The sequence below is a fragment of the Corythoichthys intestinalis genome, chromosome 13 (assembly GCF_030265065.1).
Source record: "Corythoichthys intestinalis isolate RoL2023-P3 chromosome 13, ASM3026506v1, whole genome shotgun sequence".
Taxonomy (NCBI): Eukaryota; Metazoa; Chordata; class Actinopteri; order Syngnathiformes; family Syngnathidae; genus Corythoichthys; species Corythoichthys intestinalis.
This window is the reverse complement of record NC_080407.1, coordinates 38,274,964-38,286,920: the sequence shown is the minus strand read 5'-3', so window position 1 is coordinate 38,286,920 and position 11,957 is coordinate 38,274,964. Positions and strand designations below refer to the sequence as shown.

At 38.6% G+C, this 11,957-nt stretch overlaps 1 protein-coding gene across 1 annotated transcript; it reads left to right on the top strand.

Annotated features, from left to right (window-relative positions):
• The first annotated feature begins 2,720 nt into the window (after nucleotides 1–2,720).
• LOC130928661 (gastrula zinc finger protein XlCGF26.1-like) lies at nucleotides 2,721–11,776 on the top strand. Its single transcript, XM_057855382.1, has 4 exons — nucleotides 2,721–2,832; nucleotides 2,907–3,014; nucleotides 9,820–9,869; nucleotides 9,942–11,776. The coding sequence occupies exons 1-4, from the start codon at nucleotides 2,721–2,723 to the stop codon at nucleotides 11,319–11,321; spliced, it is 1,650 nt and encodes a 549-aa protein (XP_057711365.1). The 3' UTR covers nucleotides 11,322–11,776.
• Nucleotides 11,777–11,957: the final 181 nt, after the last annotated feature.

Sequence of the window (11,957 nt, the reverse complement as noted above, 5' to 3'; positions counted from 1 at the left end):
ATAATTTAACAAGCATATTTACTCCCGTTACACATGTGATGACATTTTTCTGTTGTCATACTTATGTTTGGCGGCAAAGGGAGAAAAATGGGTAAAAAGTAACTAATAGATTACTTTTAAAGTAACTTAGTTACTTTGATAATGAAGTAATCAGTAAAGTAACTAGATTACTTTTTTAGGCCTAATCAGTAATCAGTAATTAAATTACTTTTTCAAGTAATCTGTGACAACACTGATTATCACGCACAGGAAAAACAGTCCCTTTTTGGGACTCTATTTTCCCATAGACACCCATTATAAACGCTAATTTTCCATGTATTTTTGATGCACTGTACACCTGATGTCTTACAGTGCATTTCCCGCAATTACCCAATGCATCCCTTCATAGGCGGTTGAACTACATGTGAAATTTTTTTTTTTTTACTTGAGCGTTATAAACGCCATAATACACCAGATGGCGCTAGAGACTCTATTTTCCCATAAACACCCATTATAAATGCTAATTTTACATGTATTTTTGATGCACTTAACCCCTGATGTGTTACAGTGCATTTCCCGCAATTACCCAATGCATCCTTTCACAGGCGGTTGAACTACATTGCACTACACTGCACTGCATATCCATAACTGTCTATATATTTCAACCTACCTGCCTTCTATTCCTCTTGTGCTTATCTCCATTGCTGATTTCAATGATTATTAGTAGTAGTAGTTTTTGCTTTATTTTTATTTTTGTTTTATTTTTATTTATTTATTTTTATTCTGTGATTAAATGCGATCAGTTGTCTTGGTTTTTACGTTGTGTTGATTTAAATGTGATTTTTATGGTCTTCATGTGATGTAAAGCACTTTGAATTGCCTTGTGTTGAATTGTGCTATATAAATAAATTTGCCTTGCCTTACATGTGAAAACAATTTTTTTTTTTTACTTGAGAGTCATAAACGCCATAATACACTAGATGCCGCTTAGAGCTATTTATCATTTTTGGTTGCGCTGACGTTTGTGCTGTGATATGACACCATTCTGATACCAAAGCAATAAAGCATGGTTGGATCGAAAGCTCAGGCCTGCTGGCGTGTGTGAATGCAATACCAGTGACGTGCACGTGAGTATGAGTATGTGATGAATGTGTGCACGCGCATGTATGCGAGAAAGATTTGACAATAGGTCTGTTACTAAGATTCATATTGAATATTCCAATTTGAATGTGTTTTATATATATATGCAGATGACAGGTACTTTTTCTCTTAGCACAATATTGCTTTTATTGTCCATAGAGGGCATAAAAAATAAAATAAAAAATAAAAACTACATAGGTATGTATAGGTCTGATGCCACTGAACATTTTGAGTGGTCGCAAGTAAAAAAATATTCAGAAATGACTTTGATACTACACTTCAAAGCCACGTTCCAAAATGGAACGTTTTTTCCTATGTGTCGCAAAAAAATTGAAAATGTTGCGTTCCCAAAAAATTTTAATGTTATGATTTATTAACATATCGAAGGCTCTAAATTGTCAATATTGAATATTCCAATTTGAATGTGTTTTTATACATATGCAGATGACAGTTACTTTTGCTCAGCACAATATTGCTTTTATTGTCCATAGAAGGCATCGAAAATAAATAAATAAAAACTATATATGTATGGATAGGTCTGATGCCACTGAACATTTTGAGTGGTCGCAAGTAAAAAAAATATTCAGAAATGACTTTGACATTACACTTCAAAACAACGTTCCAAAAAGGAAAGGAGTGTCGCAAAAAAAATCAGCACACAAGGGTTAAGAAAATACTTAAATGTAGTTACCGTATTTTTCGGATTATAAGTCGCAGTTTTTTTCATACTTTGGCTGGGGGTGCGACTTATACTCAGGAGCGACTTATGTGTGAAATTATTAACACATTTTTATATCAATTCACATGTTATTTTGGTGTTTTGGAGTGAAACTGATTGTTTGCTAAACTTGTTTAAATGTTCTTTATGCTATAGTTATCTGAATAACTCTTAATAGCTATGTTACGTTAACATACTGGCCATGTTCGCATTTTGTTGTTCATGCATCATGTAACATTATCATACTGTACACTTATTCAGCATATTGTTCTATATTGTATTTTTTATTTTAAATTTGAATGAATGAATTTATTGTCATTGTCATCATCATCATCAAAATCATTAACAGTTTCAGAGTGTGGAATTTTTGTTTACCCGAAGGAAAGACGAAGACAGACAAGGAAGACGGGAAAAGCAAATGCGTATCGGAAACCCGTCCCCCATCTATTGCCTTTAAAGATGAAATATCTGTTCTATGTGCAGGATTTTATCAAGTATATTTCCCCTAAACATGCGACTTATACTCCAGTGCGACTTATATATATATTTTTCCTCTTCATTTGGCATTTTATGGCTGGTGCGACTTATACTCAGGTGCGACTTATACTCCGAAAAATACGGTATATCAAATAAGGACGGTTTGAATACGTTACGTGACTAATGTGGTCAACTGCCTGAAAGCTAACAGAAAAAACACAATGGTTAAAAGTATGAGAGGGCAATACATGCAAAAAGTATTTTTGAGGCAATGAAAAGGTTCTAAAAAACTAAATACAAACAAAAATAATGAGTACTCGCCGCTTCTAACCGATGTGCGCATGCGTGCGGATGCTTGCACAATCGCGCTGAGCATTGTGTAGGACGTTTCGCCGCGTAGTAAGGAATGGCCGAACACCTGCCACGTCACAATCACCTGACAGATACTTACCAGCCTTGCGCGTTCCGGCTGAGGTCAGAGTTCACAGAGAGTTCCAAGCGGCCGGATACAGCAACTCGTCTGCTAAACAGGCCAACAAGACTCCCCGCATCGCATACCGCCACAAAATAAGATTTATTTTTGGTCTTGCAGATCTATACGTCAGCCAAGCCCGTTATTCTGAGCACCTGGAGTCTGCATTCATCAAGGTCGAGGAAGAAGAGTGGTCATCCATTAAGGAAGAGTTCATACACATGAAAGGTCATCCCATGCATTGCTTTTTCCTCATTAGTACAGAAATGTGTTTCAGTCTAATATAGTATTTTTCATTCCTTTTACATTGTGGTGTTGCTTACTTAGTAGTCGTGCAATGGACTCGTTAGCCAACATCAGGCTGCACCACTGCATCGATTGAAAGATTTCCTTCTATGTAAATGATTTGCTTTGTTTGAAGTAATGACATCATGTATGTATGTATATATATATGGCGGAAAACACAGACAAGAATGAAAAAGCAGCTTCTGCTCTTGCACTCCTCTTTTAAAGAAACTGCTGTATTTTAAGCCAAAACAACTGTTGTGTTTGATAGAACTAAATGTCTATATGCTGCCATAGCAGATTTATGGTGCATTAAGCCCCTGAACTAGTTTAAATTTGCCCTTATTACCATCAAAACCCCTGTTTACAGATGTCGCACAACCGTCTTTGTTTTAACCCAGCAATGAAAACAAGGTAACTAATGATATTTATTATTTAAAATGTCTGTCATTTTTAGCTTAGAATCATTAATTGATGTCTAATATTTTGTTTAAAAAAAAAAAAAAAAAAAAAACGACTTGAAAGAATTATTCACTTGTATATTTTAAACTTTTGAAAACAAATTACGTCACAATGAAAAAAATGTCTGTAAAAAAGTCACGGATATCTACTTCATAAATATCGCTATATTGTATTTTCTTTTCTTAGTGTTGCATTTTCCTCGATATGTTTGATGATAAATAATCGATCTAAACAAAGAAAAATTGACGAACGTTTAAAAGGGTAAATAATATATGAAAAAGAACATCACGACCACTCCTTGATGTCTGCGATTTCTGCATCACGACCCTTCTTATATGGCCATGTTTCACACATAAAATCCCCCAAAAATCCAGCTGTGGCCATTCACAGCTGTGTCTTAACACTCAGTGATACATGCGACATGGAGTTTTTTGGATCGAAACAAGATAAGTACGCGATAATATCTCGTTAAAGTCCTGGCATCTGTAATTCTGCTCTTGTGTGCTCTCGCCTCCAAATTGGGTTTTGCTGTTTAAAAAACATTTTTTTAAAAATGCCCCCCTGTTCAAATTTTTTTTCCCCCAGAAAATTGAGATAGGTTAGGTTCCGCCATATATATATGGGGGAAAACACTCAGGTGACTTGAAGTCCCGCTCCAAGACTCCCAATTTGAAATCTCAGTTTTCTGGGGGAAGAAAAATTTTGAATAGGAGGGCATTTAAAAAAAAAAAAAAATTAAACAGCAAAACCCTATCTGTAGGTGAGACCACGCGAGAGCAGAATTACAGACGCCACGACTTCAACGAGATATTATTGCGTGCTTACCTTGTTTCGATCCAAAATCTCCATGTAGCATGTATCACTGAGTGTCAAGACACAGCTGTGAATGGCCACAGCTGGATTTTTGGGGGAAACATGGTAATATAACAAGGGTCGCGATGCAGAAATTGCAGACATCAAGGAGTGGTCGAGATGTTCTTTCTCATATATTTATCCTTCTAAATGTTGTTTTTCAAATTTTCTTTGTTTGGATCGATTATTTATCGTCTAACATATTGGAGAAAATGCCAAACTAACCAAAAAATAGAATTAAGCGAGAGTTATGAGGTAGATATCCGTGACTTTTTAACAGACACCTTTTTTTTTTTTAATTGGTTTAAAAGTTTAAAATATGCGAGTGAACAATTTTTGATGTCATTTTTTTTTTTTTTTAACGAAATATTAGACATCGATTAATGATTTTAAGCTAAAAATGACAGACATTTTGAATGATAAATATAATCAATTACCTACGTGTTATGGATGGGTTGAAACAAACGCGGTTGCGCGACGTCTGTAAACAGGGTTTTTTTTTTAAGGTAAAACGGACAAATTGAAAATAGTTCGGGGGCTTAATGTGCCATATAGACATATTGTTCTTTCAAACACAACAATTGTTTTGGCTTAAAATACAGAAGTTTATTTTAAAGAGGGTTGCAAGAGCAGAAAACTGCTTTTTCAGTCTTGTCTGTGTTCTCCGCCATATATGTGTATATATATATATATATATATATATATATATATATATATATATATATATATATATATATATATATATATATATATATATATATATATATATATAAGGGTGTAACGGTACATGTATTTGTATTGAACCATTTCGGTACGTGGTGTTCGGTTCGGAACGGAGGCGTACCAAACGAGTTTCTGACGTAATGTAACCCTTACTTTTCGAGGCTGTGAGTCGATCGGTTTCCAGTTTCTTTGTGTAGATTACATTTACTCAGTCTTCTCTACTCTAATGAGGACCAACGCGGTAGGACAGTAACCCAGAAACAACGGCACGACAACGTGGCCCCCGTGAGAACGCAGTGAAACGCGGGTGTTAAAGTCAGTCAGCCAATGCACACCAGTCGCAGTGCAGCCGCATGTTAGACGCATCCCAGAAGCTGCTCAACACGACACACGCAAAAAGAACAGCAGAGTTTATTATTTCACGCGAGACGTGACCCTCCTGCGTCAATACTAGTACCGGTAGCTAAGATCGGGCAGATCGGAAGTCACTTGTATAAAAATCCGGTGGATCCGGTCGATTTTCAAACTAATATGCAATCGTAACCCACTTTTTGAGTCCATCAGATTTCTTGAGTGGTAGATCGGGGCACAGTTGACTTGTCTTTGTTGATTTACTGCTGTCTTCTCTGCTATAATAATAACCAACGTGGCCCCGTGTTCAATACAAAACCCTCCTAGTACCACAACAAAACAAGTAGGAACTAATATTCACATCGGAACTAAAGTTATACAACATAAAATATACAATATAAATGAGTACTACATCACATTTGTAAAATATAAACACATAATAAAATAAATGATAGCCCATTTAAATAAAATAAATTGAAATGAGCTAAAACACCTGTAATCAAATAATAAGGTCTTGCTTACACAATTAAATTAAATAATTTCTGTCTGGCGCTTTAACTTGAGAAAATCCACCAGTAAAGCTTTTGAAAACCGTTCATGAGAAAAAAGAATGATTCATTGAGGCATTTCATTTGTAAAATACATGTTAAAATCTTTGTCATTGGGATTGCGTTTCTCTTTAGCACAGGACTTAGTTTTTCTTCTTTCTTTCAGAAAGAAAGCTGGCCAATGCGCGGGGTCTGAAAGGCAAATTGTTGTTGGATTGTCTTTAAATATCCGCTACTTTTTGAGCAGAATTCTAGCTTTGTATAGGCTAATGGTAATTCATGTTGCTATTGTTGAAAGCACAAAGGTGTGTAATAAACAACTAGCACATTTTTATTTTGCATTTTGTTTTCTTACTGTACCGAAAACGAACCGTCTAACTGCTCGTTAACACTTAATTTCTAATCAGCCAATCACATGGCGGCAACTCAGTGCATTTAGGCATGTAGACATGGTTTAAGACAATCTCCTACAGTTCAAACCGAGCATCAGTATGGGGAAGAAAGGTGATTTGATTGACTTTGAACGTGGCATGGTTGTTGGTGACAGAAGGGCTAGTCTGAGTATTTCAGAAACTGCTGATCTACTGGGATTTTCACGCACAACTCTCTCTAGGGTTTACAGAGAATGGTCCGAAAAAGAAAAAATATCCAGTGAGCGGCAGTTCTGTGGGCGGAAATGTCTTGTTGATGCCAGAGGTCAGAGGAGAATGGCCAGACTGGTTCGAGCTGATAGAAAGGCAACAGTGACTCAAATAACCACCCGTTATAACCAAGGTAGGCAGAAGAGCATCTCTGAACGTGCAGTACGTCGAACTTTGAGGCTTATGGGCTACAGCAGCAGAAGACCACGCCGGGTGCCACTCCTTTCAGCTAAGAACAGGGAAATGAGGCTACAATTTGCACAAGCTCATTGAAATTGGACAATAGAAGATTGGAAAAACGTTGCCTGGTCTGATAAGTTTCGATAACTGCTGCAACATTCGGATGGTAGGGTCAGAATTTGGCGTCAACAACATGAAAGCAATGATCCATCCTGCCTTGTATCAACGGTTCAGGCTGGTGGTGGTGATGTAATGGTGTGGGGAATATTTTCTTGGCACTCTTTGGGCCCCTTGGTACCAATGGAGCATCGTTGGAATGCTACAGCTTACCTGAGTATTTTTGCTGACCATGTCCATCCCTTTATGACCACGATGTACCCAACTTCTGATGGCTACTTTCAGCAGGATAATGCGCCATGTAATAAAGCTGGAATCATCTCAGACTGGTTTCTTGAACACGACAATGAGTTCACTGTACTCAAATGGCTTCCACAGTCACCAGATCTCAATCCAATAGAGCATCTTTGGGATGTGGTGGAACGAGAGATTCGCATCATGGATGTGCAGCCGACAAATGTCAGATGTCATTAAGTGTTATCCGGCAATTTATGTAACTACTGTAATTTTGACATCGATTCAAAAGTGAGATCATTTCCCGGATGACACAAAATGATATCTGTCATAAAAGCAAAAAAAAAAAAAAAACGTGCAGTTAGCATACATTTTACGTAAATATTGCGAACTATGATGCATGTCAGTCAGCAAATGGAGCGGCGGCCTTTGTAAACAAAGAGCTTTTTCAATTGAAAATTCTTGTTAATAAATGCTTAAATCCCTGAATTCTTTATAAATATGGATGTAAAACGGTCTTGATTCTTGATTAAAAGCAAAAAAAAAACCGTGCAGTTAGCATTTATTTTACGTAAATATTGCGAACTATGACGCCAATGCTGTACCGGCTAATTTCTCCTATTGATTTTTTTCACAACATTTCAAAATGCATGCATGGTTCGAAGAAAATAATAATTACCTTGAATGCTCGAGCAAATCACTACTAAGTCAGAAAATCACTACTAAGACGTGTTTTCCTCATTTTGAATCCATCAGCTCATAGTCCAATGCGGCTTATTTGTCGATTTATTGGGTTCGTTTTAGGTCTGTCCCAGACGACAATTTTTTTCCCGATTAGTCAGCAGATTTTTTTGAATGATTAGTCACCTATTCTAATAGTTATATATTTTTATTAAAGATGCACCGATACCGATACTAGTATCGGCAGGGGGCGCCAATCCGGCCCGAAATGGTGGTATCGGTATCGGCGAGTACCAACAAAGACGGCGCCGATAATTTACCGGTCCATTATTATAACATTTGACCGCAGCCTTTTTTTCCTCCTGGCGCTCACTACATTGTCTCTGTGTTGTGTGATGACACCTGAACACCAAGCAGCTATGGCAATTGGCCTGCTCCAGACCAATGAGAGCGGGCCAATAGCCACTCTGACCAATGACAAGGGCGCTTTTTCATATGGAGGAAAAGCAAACCAGGAGAAATGGCGGCAGTCGGGAAATATTTCCAAAATAGAAATCCCGTCGATTAAAATCAATGGCTGCATGCAAGATTTGCGGCCTGAAAGTTTCGAGATGTGGAGTTAAATCGGCCATTTTCAATACTTCGAACCTGATAAAACATTTGAAGATGAAACATGAACGAACAGAGCAACAATCTCTGGTCATTTCACTACGTCACTTTACTTTTATTGTCTTTTACTGAAAGAAATGTCGCAGTAATTTGGGAACTGTTTCCAAAGTAGGGTTGCCACCTTTCAGAAATGGAAAAAAAGGACTCCCCCCTCCCGAAAAAAAGGAGGCTAATAGAGACCCGGGATGCTGTGGTCAATTATTATTACTTATAACTGTTCGCATCCGCAAATGCGGAAACAAGGTTGAACCTCGAAGCAGACAACAAGCGGGGGATACGTACAAGGGTTTTACTGATTGCAAACAAAAAATATCACGCGATCGCGGGATAGTACAGATAACAAAAGGAGTCCGTGACAGCAGGTCGACGGAGCTCAACGCTACAAACTCGAGGGTTAACGAAGACGATAGGCAGCGAGCCAAAAAGCCCAAATAAAAACACTCAAATACCTGCACAGGGTAGAGGTTACAAGCGAGAGCAGCAGACTAACAGAAAAAAACCAATGCAGGGGCGTAACAAGCAAATGTAGCGAGACTATAGTGCGAGATGTCAAATGGCGATCAGCAAGGCAAATATCTCGGCAGCCGTCTCTGAGATCACCCGTGTTTAAATGCTGCGTTGATGAGCCTGCATTGGATTCAGGTGCGACGTCAGGAACAACCCCACTACCAGCCCAGCAACAAAACACAATCTAACCAGCAGCAGAATGTGACAATAATTTCATGAAAGTTGCACTGTTTGGACTTTGAGAGGTTTAAAAAAGTTTATTCAGTTCATTCAGAGTTTATTATTATGAATTTATTTTTACTTTCTTACTGTTGGGCTAGTATTATACATGTTTTATTAATTTCACAAATGTAGCACTATTTTGGCTTCTGAGAGCCAAAGGTTTATTCAACTATTGTCTACTAGGGTTTAATGTACTTTTTCCTATTTTGCAAAGGTAAGCAACGGCCTGACAAAGTCTTGATAGCAATGATCTCACATCCAATTATGTAGCTCTTTGGGGGCGGGGGGGGGGGGGGGGTATACATATATATATATATATATATATATATATATATGTATATAAACGGGGTGGTATCGGTATGGTATCGGTATCGGCCGATACTGCACAGCCAGGTATCGGTATCGGGGCCAAAAGATGGTATCGGTGCAACACTAATAAATACAGTACTTTTTAAAACCGCACCACGCACTGAATCCACGAAACCGCAAGGGATCACTGTATTCGTTACAAACGTGGTGGTAGTCCATAAAATATATCAATGATTTTCTTGTCTCTTGCAGGTTTCAGAAAATATCTTGGTGCTGAGCGGCAGGAGGCAGCATGTCCTGGCGTTGAGCTCCCCCAAATCAAAGAGGAGGAGGAGCCAGAGCCCTGTCAACAGAAGCAACTTCCAATCAAAAAGGAGGAAGAAGAGCTGCCATACGTTAAAGAGGAGGAGCATATCACCAGGTCAAATGGTGAGCCCTTGAAGAGTGAAGATGGTCAGAGTGAGGTCAGCAGAGGAGCTGAGTCTCTAGGTGGCAGCAGCTCAACAGAAGAATTGCAAGCAGACAATTTCATCGCTCCATCAGACAGAAATGGCACCACGTCACACTCACCTTACAATGAGGATGGTCATAAGAAATCTCACAGTGACAACAAACTCTGCAAATGCTCTCAGTGTGGGAAAACCTTTGCTAACAAGTATACTTGTCGTAGGCATATGAGGAGCCACACTGGAGAAAAACCTTTTTCCTGTTCAGTTTGTGGTCAAAGATTCACTCAGAAGGAAAACTTAAAAACACACATAAGAACCCATACTGGCGAAAAACCTTTTTCCTGCTCAGTTTGTGGTCAAGGATTCTCTCGTAAGCAAAACTTAAAAACACACATAAGAACCCATAATGGCGAAAAACCTTTTCCCTGCTCAGTTTGTGGTCAAAGATTCACTCAGAAGAAAAACTTAAAACTACACACAAGAACACACACTGGTGAAAAACCTTTTTCCTGCTCAGTTTGTTGTCAAGGATTCTCTCAAAAGCAAAACTTACAACGTCACAAAAGAAGACACACTGGCGAAAAAGCTTTTCCCTGCTCAGTTTGTGGTCAAGGATTCTCTCTAAAGCAAAACTTACAATGTCACGAAAGAAGACACACTGGCGAAAAACATTTTCCCTGCTCAGTTTGTGGTCAAAGATTCACTCGGAAGGAACACTTAAAACTACACACAAGAACACACACTGGTGAAAAACCTTTTTCCTGCTCAGTTTGTGATCAAAGATTCACACACAAGGAAAGCTTGAAAATACACACAAGTACCCACACTGGCGAAAAACCTTTTTCCTGCTCAGTTTGTGATCAAAGATTCACTCACAAGGAAAGCTTGAAAATACACACAAGTACCCACACTGGCGAAAAACCTTTTTCCTGCTCAGTTTGTGGTCAAAGATTCACTCAGAAGGAAAACTTGAAAACACACTTAAGAACCCATACTGGCGAAAAACCCTTTTCCTGCTCAGTTTGTGGTCAAGGATTCTCTCAAAAGCAAACCTTAAAAATACACATAAGAACCCATACTGGCGAAAAACCTTTTTCCTGCTCAGTTTGTGGTCAAAGATTCACTCACAAGGAAAACTTAAAAACACACATAAGAACCCATACTGGCGAAAAACCTTTTTCCTGCTCAGTTTGTGGTCAAGGATTCTCTCGTAAGCAAAACTTAAAAACACACACAAGAACCCATAATGGCGAAAAACCTTTTCCCTGCTCAGTTTGTGGTCAAAGATTCATTCAAAAAAAATAGCTTGAAAATACATACAAGAGCCCACACTGGCGAAAAACCTTTTTCCTGCTCAGTTTGTGGTCAAGCGTTCGCTCATAAAAAAACCTTAAAACACCACACAAGATCACACAGTGCTGAAAACCCTTTTTCTTGCTCAGTTTGTGGTCAAGGATTCGCTCAGAAGGATCGGATGAAGCGACACGTGTGTGTTGGTATTAGAAGCAGTGGCCAATGACTGTTTTGCCAGTCATCCATGCTGGCTTCTTCAGATTTTGCACGCAGGTTATATTAGGAGTTACATTCGTATTCGTGGCATTTTTGTGAAAGCATTTTTGTTTGGACTTGCCGTTTTTTTTATTACCTCTTCTGGCCATGAAAGCCTTGCCCTTGGTTCTCTCGCCGACTCGGTTCATGCCTCTTTTTATTTTTATTTTCCCTCACGTGTTCTGGCGTGCTCCCTTGTTTTTCCAAATAAATTCTACACAAACTTCCTTGTCTGTGTTGGATCCATTTTATACGGTTCGCCATTTCTGTTAGGGCTCCTTGATTGCAGGCTGGAGACCAGACGGGGGGAGACAACGACAGCTGCGAGCCATCAGAATCCGCCACCTTTATAAGCCAGCTCATTGTTGCCGCTTGTCGCCAGACCAAACTTTC